The sequence below is a fragment of the Lynx canadensis genome, chromosome D2 (assembly GCF_007474595.2).
Source record: "Lynx canadensis isolate LIC74 chromosome D2, mLynCan4.pri.v2, whole genome shotgun sequence".
Taxonomy (NCBI): domain Eukaryota; kingdom Metazoa; phylum Chordata; class Mammalia; order Carnivora; family Felidae; genus Lynx; species Lynx canadensis.
The window spans coordinates 7,230,005-7,251,283 of NC_044313.2; the positions used below are offsets into that span (position 1 = coordinate 7,230,005).

Genomic DNA, 21,279 nt, shown 5'->3' on the forward strand with positions numbered 1-21,279 from the left:
TCTCTCTCTCTCTCTCTCTCTCAAAAATAAACATTAAAAAAATAATAAAAAATTTAAAAAAATTTTTAAAGAAATATTAATATAATTTTGTTTGGGTTATTGTACAACACTCATTTGACCAGATACACCATCTCTCAAAACCAGGAATAAAAAAAGTCACCATGGAACATTATGTTTGCAATACATTTGTCTTTCCACAAAAAGAAAAACACTAACACAACCTTATAATAAGTTTATTTTCTTGAGAAAAACCATCTATATGTATAATTCTTAAGAATGATACCAAATAAATCGAATATTTTTAAATGTAACAAGCCTATACCTTGCTAATTTGTTAAAATGAAAAAAAGGTAAAAAAACGAAAATGAAAAAAGTTATTAGTGGAAGCAAACAAATACATTCTCACATGTCTGGCACCATACAAGCTTTAGGTATTTCTACAGGTGCATCTGGCACTTTGAAGCAGGTATATAGGAGACGGCAGACAGACAAGGGGCCAGAATACAATTGGCATCTACGGAGAAAACAGATGCCGTAAATATTATTTTCAACGTAGTTATGAGAAAAAGTGAAATAGATCAAATAGAACTATCTTTGTAGACAACTTGAAAGAAAAGGTTAATTCGAACATATTTTCTGTTTTCAGAATCATGTAAATTTTTAAACACATCAAACTTTTGCTCAGGAATAATCCAGACTATAAGCCTCATGTGCCACTCCAGCATGCTCACTGATAAGGAGGTTCTGATTTAGCCTGTAAGTCAGTGATTCTCAACACGGGACACCAGTGCACACACAGGTCACCACCCCAACGCTTGGGAGCAACAGGAGACATTACTGCTGCACAAATTCTCTATAATGTCACTGCCATGGGGCAACTGAATTATTTTCAGCATACAAATCCAGTTTCAACATGTACTTGTTATACAAGCTTGATTCTTCTTCCCCTACACCTTCAATACCCCCCCCCACCCCCAATCTCAAATCCTTCCCATCTTCATCAGCAGGGTCACTGGAAAGTTAAACATAAGAAAGATGCATCTATTGTGTAAGACATGAGACAAAATGCCAAACAGAAATAACAGATCCAACTACAACTGAATATAAAAGAAGTAAAAATTTAATTTGCTTTAGGACTTTATAGCAAACACATGATTTTTTTCTTTATATCATATATTCATCAAATTGTCAAATATTCATCAGTGAAGGCAGGAAGACAGAAGAATTTAAGGTAAAGAAATGACTTCAGACTTTTCAAATCCACAGACTGTCTAGTGATAAACTGAGGCCTGCCTCTTACAGTAAGACTCTATTATACCAACTTCCTACTTTTTTCTGACAAGGAGAAGTCAAGTTGGCTCCCACTGGGTCAAGCCCCAGGGGTAGTCTGTAAAGTAAAAAATACAGAAAGCTAGGAAGAAAGCAAAAAAATCCAGAAATTCAGGAAAGGAGCGTAAAGTATGTATTCAGATCCCAGTTTCCAGAAGGGTTGATTCACTGACTGGTTTAACAAATACCTGAATGCCTGCTATATACCAGGTACTGTTTTAGGTACTAGGATATGCTGTGAACAACAAAAAATTCCTGGCCTTCACAAAGCTTAAATTCTAAGGAAGAAAGAGACAAATAATAAAGTGACCGAGTATACTGGAAAGTGACAACTGAAAAGAAAATTAAAGCTGAGGAAAGGGAGTGAGGACAGGGCTGAAATCTTAGACAGTCAGAGAGGCCTCACCGAGAAGGTAACAAATGAGAAAAGAACATATGTGACCAAATCCACTAATCCTGCAATCTAGAGAATGAGCAATCCAGACAGAGGAAACAGCAAGTGCAAAGGCTTGAGGCTCATCTGTTAGAGAAGAAAGGTGGCCACATGGGCTAAGAGAAACTGAGAGCAATAGAAGGCTAGAAGGGAAACAATGTATGTGGGGGGAAGAAAGGTGCGGGGCACAGCTGAGGGCGGCCTACGGAGTCTTTGAGGGACTCTGACTTTTACTGTGAGCCACGCAGGCGATCACTGAAGAGTACTGAGCAGAGTTTTAAGAGAAGCTCCTATGTGGAGAATAGTTTGTAAAAGAGGACAAGGATCATGGTTTGGACAAGGGTAGTAAGAAGTGGTCGGATTCTGGATATAATTCGAAGGCAGAGCCAGTAAGATTTTCTGACAAGAAGGAAAGGAGTGAGAGAAAAAAGAGGAGAATCAGGAATGGCGGAGGCTTTTGGCACAGCCAGTGGAAAGATAAACATGCCATCAAGGGAGAGGGGGACCGACTGTCTCAGTCTGTTAAGCGTCCCACTCACTCATGGTTTCAGTTCAGGCCATGATCTTGCAGTTCGTCATCAGGCGCTCTGCACTGACAGAGCAGAGCCTGCTTGGGATTCCCTCTCTCTCTGTCTCTCTCTGTCCCCCCGCTAGTGCACTCTCAAAATAAAAATAAAAACAATTTTTTTAGAAAGGGGAGAGAAGAACTGTGAAAGAATACACTTAATGGAGAGACCGGTTCAGTTTCAGCTTCGCTGAGTTGGAAAGAAATTTGAAATATTAGCTATTCAAGAGAAGATGTGGTATACACAGCTGGATGTACGAGTCCAGGATTCAGAAATACAAAACGTTATCACACGGATTTAATTTGGGATTCTTATGTGATCCCGTATCTTTTCAAGGGATCAACTTGGGCCACAAATTTAAATATTCTTCCAAGGGGCAACCAATTCACTACAACAGAAGTAAAACGGCGTTAGGTAGTGCTGCCCTATTCTCGAGGGACATTATCTATCCAGTGGGAAAGGCAGTCTATGATTAGCACTGACATGACCTCCCAGAAAATACCTGGCACCAAACTGCAGACATTCCAGAGACAAGTGCATATTTAAATACACCTCTGCCCTTTCCATCCCGGTTCCCACCCCCAGATTCCACTTTTACTGATGTCAGGTTTTGTTTGGCATTGCTGTCCCCGATGTCCTTCTCTCACCACATAAGATAATAATGATTCATGTGAAACTTACACTCAACAGTCATGTAAAAAAGAAACTCGCTCAATATTGTTGGCACTTCAGTTTACTTTTGCCTTCTTAACAACTGCATCTTCTTCATTCCTATTTTAACCAGCTACAAAGCTGGCCAGAAGTTGAGACTTTTTCCAATTTCAAAAGGGAAAGTCTCACATTTTATACTTAGTATAAATGTTACACTCAGCAAGCATTTTGTAATTAGCGTATATACCTTGGAGATGATTGTTTCACTATATGCGCTGCCAAAGGGAGCACAGAGATGATTTTCTTAAATGCCTAACATGGACAAGCCATTATACACCATATCTGATGAAATTTGGAGAACATAAGGCAGGCAGAAAAAGGGAAGTAAAGATTAATTTTCAGTACATGTGGACTTCTGTTAATTAACCCAACACAATGTAAACAAAAAAAAGTTTTAACCATATTTCAGTGATGTTTACAAATCAGGACAGGACTACTCAATAAAGACGGGGTCATTAATTTTTAGTACAACAGTTCAGAACCATATTGTATGGTGAACAAAAATATCTGTTGATAGGAAAGACAATGCACATTACCAAGAACCAAATACAATCAATACTCGGTCCTAAGACCCTAGAAATTCTGGAGTGGGTGGGAACAGTGACTTAATGACAAAGAAACTGTTTTGTAAACGAAACAAAAACAAATAAATACAATATTAGTCCTGCTGGCAGTTTTTGTTCCACCTTTAAAATGAACTCACAGCTATCAAAATGTGAAGTACAAGGACAGTTATCTCAAAAGACATAAGGATTATGTGGAAAGAAATAAAAGGCAGCATCAGAGAGAGACAGAGTAATCCTAAAGGCAAGAAGTAATAGCCACAGAGTTTTATCGATTGGTCTAATTTATGTGTTTCAAGAGAAAATATTCCTAAGCAGAAGTTCTTATCCTGAGATCCACTAACTTGAAAAAACTATGAACCTCTGATTTCTGAAGGATTCTATGACCCCAACAAAGGTTAATAAGCGTCGCAATGTACTCCATTTCCATCTATATAAACATATGTGTACTACCACATGACCTTGTAATAAATGTATGCATGGTACACTACCACTAGGCAAAAATGATTTTAAGAGTTGTTTCAAAAGACATGCAGGTAATTTAAAGACAATCACAACTAGATATAAAAGGTCACATAAGATTCCTATTATATGGAATATCCAGAATAGGTAAAGCCAGAGACAGAAAGATGTGATTGCCAGGGCCTTGGAGGAGGAGGGGATGTGAAGTAACTGCTTAAGGGGTACAGGGTTTCCTTTTAGGGTGATGAAAATGTTTCAGAACCAGACAGGTGGAGGGTGCACAACACTGTGAATGCACTAAATGCCTGATTTGTTCACTTTCGAAATAGTGAATCTTAGGTTATAGGACTTTGACCTCAATAAAATACATAAAACCCTTTTGTATGAATGAATGAATGAATGAATGAATGAAAGAAAGAAAGAAGGAAGGAAAGAAAAGAAAAGAAAAGAAAAGAAAAGAAAAGAAAAGAAAAGAAAAGAAAAAGAAAAAGAAAAAGAAAAAGAAAAAGAAAAAGAAAAAGAAAAAGAAAAAGAAAAAGAGAAAGAATAACATTTATGGTACCCCAATTTGGGGAGAAAAGAAAAAAAATCAACGGGATGAAATGGGACAACACAGATAGCCTAAAATGGCTCAGTGGATTCTCATCCCTAGTGCTCAAAATAGGAGAAAATTGGAACTAAGAGTTACTAAGTTCCTACTATGTTTGGGTGTTAAGAAGGACTCATCTCCTGGGACATTCTTTTTGTCAGGGCAAAATTAAAATAAAAAACTCAGATTTCTTGAAATCTACTCTTAGGACTTGCAGGTTCATATAGTTATGTCTTCTATGTTCTTGGAGCTATAGTTAGAGAGATAAAAGAAATTCATACTGGGGAAAATATATATATACGTACATATATGTGTGTATATACACACATACACAATACGTATATATATATATACATACATATATACATACACATACGTGTGTGTTTATACACACACACACACACACACACACACACACACACACACACGTATATACACACAGAGCTAAGCTATGTTTAAGGCTTAGGTATTGTTCCATGCAATATTTAACTTGAGTTCTCACTCAAAATAATCCTTTACAAAAATTTTCTTTACAAAACACAATGTCAGAATAAGCACCCCATCCAAATATTTTAAATCATAAAATGCCAATAGCTAACCTACTCAAAAAGAAAAGAAAAAGCACAGACAATCCAATAACTGCTTTTGTGAATTACATCACAACTATTTAACTCACAAGGTTAGTAACCAGAGAAAACCCTGCTCTCACATCATGTCCTGGTCCTTTAACAGGTCTGGGCCAGTAACTGGGACCAATACAGAATTTCCTTAGGAAGCACTAAAACCACAAAACACACAAAGCATAATCTGAACTGTGGAATTCAGCTAGCTACATGAAATCAGTTTCATAAAATCTGCAAATATTTACTACATGACATTCATGTTAAATTAACATCGGTATTTTCAAGGTCAATACTATGTTTGTTCAACTTCTTGGAGTCACATTTTTGTGATATTTTTAACATCTGACTAAAGCTTCTATCATCACAAGATGCTCACACTGTTTACAAACACTCTGAAGCAGCAGCTGGTGTTCCTCAGTCACATCTTGTTACAATAAATAGAGTAGCAGTTTTAAACCCCAGGTATATTCTTTTTCTACTGATGTGTAAAGAACTTTGCTTTAACTTAAAAGTTTTTCTCCCTAATGCTGGAAAAACACACAATGAAATGAAGGCAATTTAGCACAAAGTTGTAATAAGATAAAAAATACAGAGATTCTTATGCATGCATACTGGGAATATAGCTATCATGCTGAATGAGCGAAATGCTAAATAATAATGACCCTACTTATATCTTTCATGTCATTTTTAGTATCTTCCTATCCCATTCAACAAATGCAGACACTTACCCACACAAGCACTGAGGAAGAGCCAATCGGTCTTTTTCATCCTGTTTTTAATTTGTTTTAGTTTTTTGAAGTCCACTTCAAGTTCCTCCTTACTGCCAACAGCACCAGCCAATTCGATCCTCTGAAAATCCATTTTCATTTCAGAGTCTCGTTTCGTAGTGGGAGGCGATCTTCTTTGGCTATTACCACTGCTGCAGCTGCCCCTCCATCGAGTTCTGTCTTGCTCATTTATTATTGAAGAAGCCTCATCAGTCTCTGCCAACTCTATTGCTTCAATATTATTAGGTCTGGGATGATCGCAAACAACACACTTTTTAGCCTTGGCCCAGTTTTCATACGTGCAAATAGAACAAGTCCAGTGCTGGGTCCTTGTGTTCGGTTTATTTCTATCATTGTATTCCTCACAAGGATCAACAGAAAAAGCAACTGGTCTTGAGCCAGATCCTGAGGATTGAGGAGACTCCGTGGGACTCCTGGTCCTACGCTGGGATAAGCACTGGGTACATCTGATTGCTCTTGGCCAGTTCAAATATGTGCACATGTGGCATGACCATTTATTTGCATTTTCCATGCTGTACGAAGACTTAACCCTTGGTCTTGCACTAGAGTCTGGACATATCAAAGGACTACTTCCTCCTTCAGTGCCGGAAGGATCCCAATCTCTACCAACATCACTTGAACCGCTTTTAAATGGATCTTCTGTGATAATTGTTCCACTTGGTCTCTGGGCACGACACATTGTACACTTGATGGCAGATGGCCAGTTTTCGTACGTACAGTATTCACAAGCCCACTTAATTCCACGTTCTGACATTGTGCTCTTCTTGAAGTGAGTTATGTCAAGCAGGAAGCTATAAATAATTAGGACATGGTTATTAGAACAGTAACTACATAATTCCATCTCTGAAAACATGCCCCAAAACCAAAGTACCCCTCAACTTCTAAAATATAAACTTCTCAGAAGACGCATGTGAGATTTAATACTGAACTATTTCTTATACTTATTTTTCTCATTTCCATCAGAGACACCAGAGGTAAGTTTCCAAAGAAAAATCCGAGACCTCGGGATTTAATGAAATTGTACTTTAGAATGCAGAAGAGATAAGCAGAAAATAAAGGGAGGTTCGTTTTTTTTTTTTTTAAATATTTTTTTTTAATTTTTTTTTCAACGTTTATTTATTTTTGGGACAGAGAGAGACAGAGCATGAACGGGGGAGGGGCAGAGAGAGAGGGAGACACAGAATCGGAAACAGGCTCCAGGCTCTGAGCCATCAGCCCAGAGCCCGACGCGGGGCTCGAACTCACGGACCGCGAGATCGTGACCTGGCCGAAGTCGGACGCTTAACCGACTGCGCCACCCAGGCGCCCCAAGGGAGGTTCGTTTTTTTAAGAGGGAAGCACGTTAAAACAGAGAAGCCACTAATAGAAGTTTAATTTAAGCCATCAATTTAGAAAGGTAACCAAAAATTAAGATTCAAAGAGAAAGGAAAGAACACAAGCCAAGCAACTTAAATACAGAACCATTCTCAAATTATGAATGACATCGATTCTTATGCTATCTAGGTACAGTATCATAATGTTTGATTCCTTGAAGAATTCAGAAGATCAAACAAATTCTATCATTTTTGCTAAGGAAAAGCAGCTTAAAAGTGCTATCCACTGTTCTTAATAAGTACAGGCAGAAAGAAAAATGCTGAAGAGTAATCCTTACAATCAGAAAGTGACACTGTGAAATACAGATCAAGTCCCGTGACAGCCTAACATCCTCAAAATCTAGTTGTCTGGAACACAAAAAAATAAAAATTGTACATCACCGACTGGGACAATAAAATCGACGGAACGTCCCTAGACAGCTACCAGTAGCATACCTACTCCGATAGAATTCTGAATAGTCCTACTCAAAATATTTGATATTTAAGATACACTCAAAACTCAATTCATATTAAAAATATATTCAGTATTTAAGAGGTTCCTGGGATTGTACACTGGGCTTACTAACACACTAAAATGTAGACTGCATAGCTTAATGCCAACTAATTTATAAATAAAGTAACTTACACAGCAAATTTTATAATGATTTTTTTTAAATGGCTTGAATGTAGACGTTGGCTACTAAAGACAGACTCTCCATTTTCTTAAATCCCTCCTAAACTAATTATCATTCTGCCACCTATTTTTAACCAGAAAAGTGAAAATCCTACGCAAAGTTAATAGAAGCTTTTGCCTCCCTTTCTCGGGGATTTTCCCTGACCTGAAAAGCTAAATCTTTCACTTTGTAAGTGTAGTATTGTGTCTCTGTCTGCCAAGTCCTCACCCCATTTATAGCGTGAACTCAGTTAAAAGGACAAATTCACTACAAGAAAGGCTATTATTTAAAAGCTAAAACAAAAATCACTTACTAAGGTTTTAGTTTCCATGCTATAACCTCCACCTTGCACATGGTTAGAATAAAGTACAGTTTATAAATCAGACCAAAGACCAGATTCAGTCTTCATGCTGGCTCAGATTCTGACTTCCTCAGGAGACACTGGCAAAGCGTGCTAAGTAGTTCTGTGTGACTGTGAATAGCTAGTCCTGTAAAGGAAACCAAAACTGAGTTTCACTTGAAGCCTGCTACTTTATCCAGAAGTATTTTTTTTAAGTCTCTATTTTAATCCTACTCATTTCTTTTAATAATGGACAACCGTACTTAGCATTTTAGTTTAACGCCGCAATAAAATTAGTAAACTGATCGGGCTAGTCAGTGAAATCAGACATGGGAAAGACATTTTTCTCCAAACCTTTAAGTGTGCATGTATGTGCACTAATGTTATCGTTAATATTAACTTGGTAGTGCTAATAAGCCAGTTCGGACCCGTACTGCTTGTTATTACTTGAGAGAGAAAGGTGGTATAAACATGTAAACGAGAAAAAGGAAAAAACAAATATTGCTTATATTTAGCTTTGAAGTCTTTTTTGCCTTAAGCAACTATGTTTTTTTCCTAACCCAGGTTATTTATATTGCTTAGATTTTGACATTTAAGTTGTACACGCTAATTACACACAATCTAACACCAGGCCAAAGTGTGTTAAGAGCAAGGAACTATCTTATGAACATCCATAAGACGTTGAACATCCATAAGATGGACAATCGAATTTAATGGCCATTTTCATATTCAGTTTCTTCCTTTAGTTTCTCAGGAATGAAATATAAACAACTTGTCTCATTCCATTTGAAAATAAAATGACCAAGGAGAAAACTTATCGTGACAAACAAATGACATAATAAATATATATCCAGGGCTACCATAAGTAATTTCAGTATTTCATTTAAAACATTCACATTCTGGGGTGCCTGGGTGGCTCAGTCGGTTAAGTGTCCAACTTTGGCTCAGGTCATGATCTCACAGTTCATGAGTTCAAGCCCTGCATCGGGCTCTCTGCTATCAGCAAGAGGCCCACTTTGGATCCTCTGCACCCACCCCTGACCCCCACATCTCTGCACCTCCACCGCTTGCACTCTCTCAAAAATAAACATTTAAAAATAAAATAAAATATTCACATTCAAAATGTCATGCTTGCTTTGGTAAGTCTGTCTTCTATATGTTTGCAGGCTCATCTGAACAGCTTGAGACCTTACATTATCTTAGCAAATCTTCACGGGACTAATGTGCCAGCGTAACACATTTAAATGTCCATGTCTGACAAAAAGCAAATAAAAAACTGCCATAAAAATAAAGAATCATTGTCATATATGCCTGGCAAACAGCCTCCCTCTTCAAAAACCCAGGTAACTAAGCAATCCCAAAACCATGCCAGAAAGTTTAAGGTAAGTGCATTATATTAGATAATGACATATACAGTATCAACTCTATGGGAAATTTAGACTTTGTAGAAATACTGTTTTTAATGTTTTTTTGTTTGTTTATTTCTGGGGAGGGGGGGCGCAAAGAGAGAGGGAGACAAAGAATCCGAAGCAGGCTCCAGGCTCCAAGCTGTCAGCACAGAGCTCGATGCAGGGCTCGAACTCATGAACCGCGAGATCATGACCTGAGCCAAAGTCGGACACTGAACCGACTGAGCCACCCAGGTGCCCCAAAATACTGTTTTTCAGTAACTGAAAACTAAAATTCATTGGAGAGGATTATCTGAGACAGCCATTTGTACATGTTGTAATCAGTAAATGGAATGGGAGAGTAAAGAAAGATAACATCAGCTCAACTATGATTTTGTATTATTGAGATGAAACTAAGTACAATTTTTCTTCCGGGCATCAAAAATCCCCAAAAAATTCATAAACTGATTTTTAATAGCAATCAGCTGTGAGAGTTAATATTGTACAGCAAAACAAAACTGTTACTAAATACCTTTTTAGTTACCATATAGTCATATACTCAAGTAAATTTAATTTACAAGTCTAATTTTACATGTAACACAGATTTTCAAACTCTAGCCAATGAATCATACTTCAATTAACTGGTACAATAAAAAGCAAAAATAAAATCTGTACAATCTGGACCCTTTTTAAGCAGAACCAGACAAAATTGCTACTCTTCAAACAAATAGTCCTTGGTTCGAATGCAATACCCATCCATGGACCAAAACGTCCATGAATCCATTTGTGCATCAAGCTCTATCTATAGACAGACTGAATAATGTCTTCAAGTATATCAACCATTTTCTAAACTGCTAACTGCTTTCAGTTATATATCTGCCACTTCAAATAATAATAAAGGCACAAGTATTACGGGTATATGAATTAATGACCAGGGAAAAGGAGAGGCTAGCAACTAAACATTTTTTATACTGTCATGCTTAATAATGAATTACTTAGGCCATATTTGTGAAGCGTTACCAAACACTGTAGGAAAAATGTACCTATATGAAAGGCAATTCCTCAAAATTGCAGCCACCCTACAAATTCTCCCAACCACCTATTAAAACCCTATGAAAGAAAACTGGCGGAGTGAAATAATCCTCATCAAGTACAAACTACTTAAAAAACAGAGAAGCTCAGTTGCCAGTTATTTCCAAATGAGAAGTCATCCAAATGAAGGACTAATAGCAGTCTTTAAGGCTTTTTATTAACTTTAAAGTCTATATTCAGTAATATAAATATTAACTCATCAGTGTAAATTGTTGATATAAACATTAATTAACATAAAACTGTGGAAATTTACAAATGCTCAGGAAGCATCTTAGGGAATACAGATGAAAGTTACAACTAGCATGATATTCCAAGCATGCTGAATTTCTAGTATGTTACAGTATCACATGGTAATTCTGAACTGCAATATTTATAAATAAGAAGTACTACTTAACTCTCAAGCCAAAAATCCCACAGTCATACCCTCTTTTCTCCTCCACCTCTTTCTCATCACTCTCTCTCCTCACAAGAGAGGAAACTGGCCTTGAGCAAGATCTTGAAGACTGAGTACATGGTGAACCCTCTATCCACAAATATGACCTCATTTCAGGGCTCCAACAGCTTAACACATCCTACATTAAACCTCTTATCTTCCTTTCACGGCCAACTCCTAACCCAGACTTCCCCACTATCCATTAAGGACACCATGAAGACCTCTGCGCCCCACACAGAAGAAACACAGAATCCTCGTGAATTCTGCCTTGCCCAGCCCCCTCCGATTCTCACTAGTGGTTTCTGTCCAATCAGTTGCTTTCTTCCCCACTCCCACCGTCATCAACCCTTCTCAGTTCAGGTCAGAAGTACTATAATAGCTTCCTAAGCGCCTTGCCTTTCTAAATCCAGCCAGCTTACTGTTACCAGAAAAATCCTCCTAACAGCAAGGCCCTCTTTCAGAAGCTCTTCTGCCGCAGTATAAATTCCCACCTCCTTCCCACCACACACACAGCCCACCTCACAGACTCACTCCCAAACATACCACACATGCCCAGCCACCTGCAGGTACCCTACCGGCGCCCACACCCAGACCAGACACCAAGGCACTACCTTAAAAATACAAGCAAGACAGACACACACACTCAACTTGCAGCAAATCCCACCCCTTCTTTAAAGCAATGTTCAAGTCTCCTCTCTCTCATGGGTTTTTTTCCAAACTAGTTCAAGTACACGCCAAGCAACCACACTTCTACTGGCATTTGGCACTTACTGTATTTCCTCTCGAGGCTAGTTTCGGGAATACTGATTTGCATGTGTGTTCCCTGTATAATTCCCTGCCTTCAGTTTTCAATCAGATAGCCGAGCCTTCAAAAACTGTGGGTCAGGGCATCAAGAGGCATGAAATGTGGGCGAGCCTTGTGTTTATAAAACCCACAGAACAGACCACACTGAGGGCCCTGGAAAAAGAAGTCAGGAGTGGAGCTTAGAGCAATTTCGGGCAAAAAAGAGAAATTCTACAGGATGGGATCCACTCCTGTGGCAAGACCTCAGTAGACGGCGTCCACTGCTAACAGCTAGGTGTCAAACCATAGGCACTCATGAGCTGGTTAACTGTTCAAGTCCTGCAATGGAAAGGACACGAGTACAAAAACTTGTGCAATCATTAAATACCTGCTGAAAGTGCTAAGTGTATGCAAAATTTTATGAAAATCATCAAGAATTAGATCTCAAATACGTGCTGACCCTCCTATACAGAGATCACAATTATCTACGTCATTTGTATCTAATGAGTAGATTTAAGTTAAACATACTTGCTAAGGTCCCTTTCCAAGAATTTGCGGACAAGCTGGACAAAGTAAACTGAGTTAAAATAACAAAGGTTAAATAACACCTGCCATGATGACTTTGGTCTTACCGACACTGTACCTGATTAAATGAGCCAATTACCCATACAATTAGTACATCTAACTTCATTCCAACCAAAGTCCCTGAAATAAAACAAAGAATATAAAGTTTACATTTTAACATGTGAACACTGCATAATTAGGAAAAACCATAATAAAAGCTACAACTCTAATAGCTTTTCTTCCAAACCAGTTAGCAATCCATTGATTAGAATGGAAGATCCATAGACACAAAATTTATAAACTGTGCCAAAAATCTTGCACAAAAGTAATGCTCTTTCTTTTAATCTACTCTCTATTCTTTTCAAGAGGAATTCTACCCCTTTAAGCATGTACTAGAGTTTTATTTGTAATCTTGCCAACCTCCTCTATACTCTTTACTTCCGAGACAGTAACAGAAATAAAACACACACACCTACACATACATATATACATACACACGTATATATGTGTATGTATATATACACATATACACACACATATATATGTGAATACGTACCTTGAGCTCCTATACAAGTTTCAGAGATTTCACAGGTCAATCATGTACCCCACATAATAATTCCAAACAACAAATTTAACAACCTATGACAAGTTACCAAAGGTCTACAATGCTCAGGGCATCTGCAATCCAATTAGATGAAACAGGACTATGGTTTTCTTAAATATGTATGGAAGTGGGGTGATTATCTCCAAGAGTGCATATCAACCCAGCATTTAAAAAATAACACCTTTGGGGCACCTGGGTGGCTCAGTCGGTTGAGCGGCCGACTTCGGCTCAGGTCATGATCTCGCAGTCCGTGGGTTCGAGCCCCGCGTCAGGCTCTGTGCTGACAGCTCAGAGCCTGGAGCCTGTTTTGGATTCTGTGTCTCCCTCTCTCTGACCCTCCCCTGTTCATGCTCTGTCTCTCTCTGTCTCAAAAATAAATAAACGTTAAAAAAAAAATTTAAATAAATAAATACATAAATAAATAAATAAGTAAGTAAAGTAAGTAAGTAAAAAATAAAAAATAACACCTTTTGCAAGAACTACAAAGATGCTACCTCATTTAGAATTTGACTTCTTTCCGGGCACCTGGGTGGCTCAGTCAGTTAAGCATCCAACTCTTGATTTCGGCTCAGGTCATGATCTCACAGTTCATGGGGTTGAACCCCAAGTCAGGCTCTGCAATGACAGCACGGAGCCTGCTTGGGATTCTCTCTCTCCCCCCTCTCTGCCCCTCCCCCGCTCAACACACAGCCTCGTGCACGCACTCTCTTTCTACCCCCTTTCAAAATAAACATCTTTTTAAAAAAGAATTTCTTTCATTATCCTATTCTCTGTTCATACGAAACAGATTAATCCCAATTAACAAAGTATCCATAGAAACAAAGATTCATTACTATACCTAGCCCAACAAAAAGGCCATCCTTTTGCCAAACACCATGGATGTTGTTATTTGTGGGCTACAGGAAGGAGGGGTACAAACTTGGAACTTTTAGACAATCAATGAGTTCTATGTAAAAGAAAGAAAAAGATGTGAAAATCTGGGAGAACCAAATGGATGAAATATTCCAAGGCAAAACAAACGCAGAGGCACCATCTTATCCAAAAATATCTTTTTCCCAATACTTTAACTTTGCCCAAATTTGTTGTTTTGATTAACTTCCATTCCACTTAAGTTATTTTAATTAAAACCCTTATTTTATATGGGGTGCCTGGCTGGCTCAGGCAGCGGAGCACATGACTCTTGTCAGGGTTGTGAGTTCAAGACCCACAGTGGATGTAGAGATTACTTAAAAATAACACTTTCCAAAAAAACACTTATTGTATAAGCCCAAGTTATTTACAAATGTTATTTACTAATAACATAAAGTCATTCAATCTGATCATTTATCTCAAGATTCCTTGGGGCGCCTGGATGGCTCAGTCGGTCGAGCGTCGGGCTTCGGCTCAGGTCATGATCTCACGGTTCGTGAGTTCAAGCCCCGTGTCGGGCTCTGTGCTGACTGCTCTGAGCCTGGAACCTGCTTTGGATTCTGTGTCTCCCTCTCTCTGACCCTCCCCTGTTCATGCTCTGTCTCTGTCTCAAAAATAAAAAAAAAAATTAAAAAAAATAAAAAAGATTCCTAGTGTAATGAATAACAGGAAAATAGGATGGAGATTTTATAATTTGGGGTTTACATCGCAGAGACAAGGAGAACAAGTAGGCAAAGGTTTATTAGCAAAGGGCAACCTGGGAAGGAATGCCAAAGATAGCAGCAAGCTGACCGCACTGTTACCCAATCATTAGAAATGAATGAACCTCTAGGACAACTCTGTCTATTTCACAATTTTTCCAGGATCAGCTTTATCCAACTAAGAAAATAGCTAAAATTTAGGCATTTACTGCATGCCAGACATGTTCTAAGCACTGTACATATACATTAACTAATTTAATCCTCAGAACCCTATGAAACAGGTACTATTATTATCACCAAATTTTAAGATTGGAAACAACAGAGAAGTTGAGTAACTTGCCCAAAATCACAAAGCTACTAAGTGGCAGAGCCAGGGTTTGAACCCAGGCATTCTGGCTCCAAAGTCAGTACTACACTACACACACCAGGTGATAAATAATATATTTATACTGCAGCCCATAGTCACTTGTTCCCATTACCTAGAATTTGGACTATTAATAAACTGCAATGAGTTTCTAACTAAGCAGTCCCTTCCTAGAGGACTAGGACATACAATATTTACACGAGCAAACTTAGAAAAACTTATTTAACACACATTTTGCTCAAATTTTTGTTTTACAACTACACAAAATATTCACACAGCGTATCTAGACTGAATTACCACAAAACATCTGAAAAGTTGAGCAATAAGCAGAACGTTAAAAAGTTATTTACAAAACAAGATATACTAAATTTAGCATCTAAAATTGAGTGAAAAAAGACAACTTGGGAATATTCACCATGGTTCTAGGCTATAAAATACCTTAAGGGTTTTTGGCGTTTTATATATTTTTTAATTTTGGAGGCAATCCCTGAAGAAGAAATTATGAAAGCCAGTTTGACTTCTCTTAACTAATACACTAATCCAAAAGAAACCACAGTATATCGATTAAAAATACAGAAAAGGCTTCCATTCTCATTTACGCAATTGGAAAAAGTCTCCATAAATGACAGTGTATGAATTGCAGCACCCATATGTGGTCCTGTTTTAAAGGAAAGCAAAGACTATGAGATAGTAAGTAAATGAATTTTATCTCAGAGCCTCAACTCTCTCAACTGTAAAAAAAAAAAAAAAAAAAAAAAAAAAAAGAATTAAGAGGCATCTGGGTGGCTCGGGAAGGTTGAGCCTCTGACTTCAGCTCTGGTCATGATCTTGCAGTTCATGAGTTCAAGCCCTGCATCAGGCTTGCTGCTGTCAGCACAGAGCCCACTTCAGATCCTCTGTCCCCCTCTCTCTGTGCCCCTCCCCCGCTTGCACTGTAGCTCTCAAAAATAAATAAACTGTTTAAAAGAAATGAATTAAGATAATCACAAAAGGGACGCCTGGGTGGCTCAGTTGGTTAAGCATCCGACTTCGGCCCAGGTCGTGATTTCCAGATCTGTGGGTTCGAGCCCCATGTCAGGCTCTGTGCTGCTAGCTCACAGCCTGGAGCCTGCTTCACATTCTGTGTCTCCCTCTCTCTCTGCCCCTCCCTTGCTCATGTTCTGTCTCTCTCAAAAATAAATAAACATTAAAAAAAAATTTTTTTTAAGAAATTATTAAAATTTTAAGATGTGATTAACAGTGTGGTATCTATGCCCTTAAAAAAGTCCTCTTCTCGGGGCGCTTGGGTGGCTCAGATGGTTAACTGTCCGACTATGGCTCAGGTCATGATCTCACAGTTCATGAGTTCGAGCTCCGCGTCAGGCTCTGTGCTGACATCTCGGAGCCTGGAGCCTGGAGCCTGCTTCGGATTCTGTGTCTCCCTCTCTCTCTGCCCCTCCCCTGCTCATGCTTGGTCTTATGAATGAATAAATAAATAAATAAATAAATAAACAAACAAACAAACAGTCCTCTTCTCCTACTGAAATATTTACAGTGCCATAAAATGTCTGGAATTTGCTTTAAAATATTCCATGAGGAGGAAGTAAGAGGAACACAAATGAAAAGACTGGCTATGGATTAGTAACTCAGTGATGGATACATGAGAATTCATTCTCCTAGCCTCTCTGTATGTTTGAAGTTTTTCATAATGAAAAATGTTTAAATCTATAAGGAAAGTACCAAATGCTGTTCAAGACTGAGAAGTAAGGCTCAGACTACTAGACAAGGGGCAGGAAGCAATACACTGTATAGGATTCAGACTGCTGCTACTCAAAACTTGGTCCAGGGGCCTGTGATAGTCTACACGCTGCTGACTGGTCTGTAGAGAAACTGAGAATAAGCATTTTCAAACTTTTGTAGCAATTTTACAGAACAATTATATTTGATTGCTGAATCTAATAATAAAATATCTGGGCTTGTGTTTGAAAAGCAATGTCAAAACATCTGGAAAACTTACAAATACAGCTTCTTTCTACAATTTGCAGGTACAGTTCACAAAATAGAGGAAATATATCAAAATATGAACCAGAGTTTATTTCGTCCTAAGCTTGAACAGATGAATATCACACTTTACAAAACTAAAAGTTAAAAAGTGATAAAAACTTGTCTTTTCAATGTCTCATGAACATAGATGCAAAAATTCTCAACATTAGCAAATCAAATCCAACAATGTATAAAAAGCATACACCACAACCAAGACTGTTTATCCCAGATGTGCAAAGTTAGTTCAATGTTCAAAAAATCAATTAACATAATCCTTCATATCAACAGACCAAAAAAAACCAAAAAACCAAAACCAAAAAAAAAAAACCACGATCACATGAATACATGCAGAAAAGGCATCTGACAAAATCCAACACTCATTCATGAAGGGGGGGGAAGTGCTCGGCAACCTAGAAATACAGAGGGACTTCCACAACATGATAAAGCATGTACAAAAAACCAACAGGTAACACCATATTTAACAGTGAAAAACTAGAAACTTTCCTACTAAGATCAGTAATAAGGCAAGGATGTTCCCCTCATCACTCTGTTCAACATCGAATTGGAAATTCTAGCTAATGTTATAAGAGAAAATTAAAAGTACACAATTTTGGCTCAGGTCATGATCTCACAGTTCGTGGGTTAGAGCCTGGCGTCTTGGGATTCTCCCTCTTTGCCCCTGTCCCACTCTCGCACATGCACGTGCGCTCCCTCTCTCTCTCGAAACAAATGAACATTTAAAAGTACGCAAGTTGAGAAGAAATAAAATTGTCTTTATTCACAGATGATAGGATTGTCTATGTAGAAAATAAATAAACAAACCCTCAACAGAACGACTCAGAGCTACTAAGTGACATAACGTGGTTGCAGGACACAAGGTTCATATATAAGTCAACTGCTTTCCTATATACCAGCGACGAACAAATGGAATTTGAAATTAAAAACATACCACCATTTACAGTTAACACCCACCAAAACTGAAACACTCGGGCATAAATCTAACAAAATACATACAAGACCTATGTGAGAAAAACTAAACACTGATGAAAGAAGAAATCAAAGAGGTACTAAATAAACGGAGCATTCCATCTTCATGGATGGGCAGACTCAATATTGTCAAAATCTCAATTCGTTACTGATAGGAATGCAAAACGATACAGCCACCCAGGAAGAGCGTTTGACAGGTTCTTACAAAACCATACATGCTCTTACCATACAATCCAGCAATTGTGCACCTTGGTATTTAACCCAAAGGAGCTGAAAACACGTCCACATCTGCATACAGATGTTTATAGCAGCTTTTTTCATAACTGCCAAAACACGCAAGCAACCAAGATGTCCTTCAGTAGGTGCAACACATGAGCTGAAGTGAACAGATAAACTGTGGTACAATGAAATATTATTCAGCACCAAAAAGAAGGGAGGGATCAAGCCACAAAAAAGACAGAAAGGAACCTTAAATACCTATTACTAAGTAAAAGAAGCCAATATGAAATGACTATATACTGTGTGATTCCAACTATATGACATTCTGGAAAAGCAAAACTATGGAGACAATAAAAAGATCAGAGGTTGCCAAGAGTTGGGAGGGACGGATGTACAGGCAGAGCACAGACGACTTTTAGGGTCGTGAAAATGTGCTGTATGACACTATAATGGTGGATACTTGTACATTCTATGGGTTTTAACACATATAGAGAGTGAACCTTAGTGTAAACTATGGAATCTGGTTGATATACCAACAATTTTAACAAACCATACCACTCTGTTGTGGATGATATTGGGGGAGGCTATGCATATTCTGGGGCAGAGGATATAAGGGAACTCTCTATACTTGCTGTTCAATTTTGCTATGAACCTAAACGACTCGAAAAGTAGAGTCTATTTTTAAAAATCTGTTTCTTAGTGTTTTTTAGTCACTAACATACAGGAAACACTTTCCTTAAAAAAAAAAAAAAAAAGGACACGGAAATTAGTATGAAGCGCTCCCACTGGCCAAATCTGGATCAACTGGAGCATCACCATAAACAATGACAATAAAGATTTTAAAACACTGACTAAAATAAAAATCTGTAAATCTACACAGACACTGATAAACACGCAAATACGTAAATGAGCGAAAGCTCTTCCTTACGATAAAAATCCAACTAATAAATGCAAAAAGAATAACTGGATTAGAAAATCACCTTTTGGCAATCTTCAACAGATGTTAAACTAGTCCACGTTGACAATTAAAACAATCATCGATGGATGTTAAAACTAGAGAGTGAAAATTTGAGGATTAACCAGATATTTAAACAGTCTCCAAGTATCTCTCCACAACAGTAACTAGTATATTACAAAATCTGATAGATAACACCATAACCAAATAATCAAAAGTTAACCACACTATTAATGACATCATTTGCCTCCTGCCATGCTATATGAAGAACATAACATCACTTCTGTGGAATTCTTGTCAAAAAGTACATAATCTGACTCCAAATATCAGACACACCATATTAAGAGACTTTCTACAAAACAAGTAGTCCTAGAGTCTTCAAAAACATCAGTATCATGAGAGACAAAGACTTTCCTGTTCCAATTAAAGGAGCTTATAAAAAACATGGCAACAGACTGCAATACATAATCTGAGATTTTCTTTTACCTTTATAAAGAACATTAATGGAACAATCGACAAAATAGGAGAGAAATCTGTAGAATCTTTTTCTTATTAAGAATTGCATAATGGGGCATCGGGGTGGCTCAGTGAGTTAAGCGCCCAACTCTAGATTTTGGCTCACAGTTCATGAGATCAAGCCCCAAGTCAGGCTCTACACTAAGAGCCCAGAGCCTGCTTGGGATTCTCTCTCCCACTCCTACCTCATTGGTGTGCACGCACACTCTCTCTCTAAATAAATAACCATTAAAACAAAACAAAAACAAAAAAAAAAAGGAATCATAGGGGCGCCTGGATGGCTCAGTCAGTTGAGTGACTCTTGACTTCAGCTCGGGTCATGATCTTGCGGTTCAGGAGTCTGAGCCCTCCATCAGGCTCCACACTTGACCGTGCAGAGCTTGCTTGGGATTCTCTCTTTCTCCTCTCTCTGCACTCCACCTCTCTCAAAATAAAATTTTCTAAAAAAAATTACTGTTCTTTAAAAAAAAAGAGAAAAAGAATTACATGATAATATCAAACAATGTTAATTTCCTGATTTTGATCAGTATATTGTGGCTCTGTAGCAGAAAGCGCTTATTTTTTAGGAAGTATACACTGTAATATTTAAGGATAAAGGGGGATCAAGTCTGCAAATGATTTTCGAACAGCTCTGGGCAAACTATGTATTTGTTATTTTTATATATCCACATCACACAATAAATCTTACAATTTACAAAATACCGGGTGGCTCATCTGGTTAAGCATTCAACTTCGGTTCAGGTCATGATCTCATGGTTCTTGAGTTTGAGGCCCAAGTAGGGCTTTCTGCTGTCAGTGCAGAGCCTGCTTCAGATCCTGTCTACCTCTCTCTCTCTGCCCCTCCCCACGTACTCTCTCTCTCTCAAAAATAAACATACGTTTAGAGGAAATAAATTTACAAAATACTTACACATACATCATTTTTATTCTGACAAAAAACCATGTAACAGGTACAGAAGAGCTCTTTCAGCAGAAAATAAATCTGCCTCCTATATCCTAAACATTCCTCAAGAATTAGCCCTTCTTTCCACACCTCTCACCAAGCCCTAGTTCATCGTTCCTTCCCTCAACTGTTTTCCTAACTGGTCTTCCTATCTTCGTACTCCACATCTCTGCCAGAATGGTAGAAAAGAAAGAAAAAGGAAAAAAAAAAACCTGATGTTGCTATTCTGTAGCTCTGAAATTTTCAACAATATCCTACTGAAGTGAAAAATCCTAAGCAGGGCATAAAAGGTCCTTCCTGACGGTCTTCAAGTATCTCCTAGGTCACTCTGCCAAACACAAACACATAAGCACTTCGAGAATACCCTA

General features: G+C 38.0%; 1 protein-coding gene across 2 annotated transcripts in view; it reads right to left on the reverse strand.

Annotated features, from left to right (window-relative positions):
- Window positions 1-21,279, reverse strand: part of ZRANB1 (zinc finger RANBP2-type containing 1) — a 61,588-nt gene that overhangs the window by 31,125 nt on the left and 9,184 nt on the right. The window contains exons 1-2 of one of the 2 annotated variants that reach the window (XM_030334402.2): window positions 8,404-8,564; window positions 6,005-6,855 (exon numbers count right to left, since the gene is read on the reverse strand). In XM_030334402.2, the coding sequence (XP_030190262.1) occupies window positions 6,005-6,855; window positions 8,404-8,444 (892 nt within the window). In that variant the 5' untranslated portion in view covers window positions 8,445-8,564. Of the gene's footprint in view, window positions 1-6,004; window positions 6,856-8,403; window positions 8,565-21,279 lie in introns of those variants that run through there. The other variant, XM_030334403.1, reaches the window with a different exon arrangement.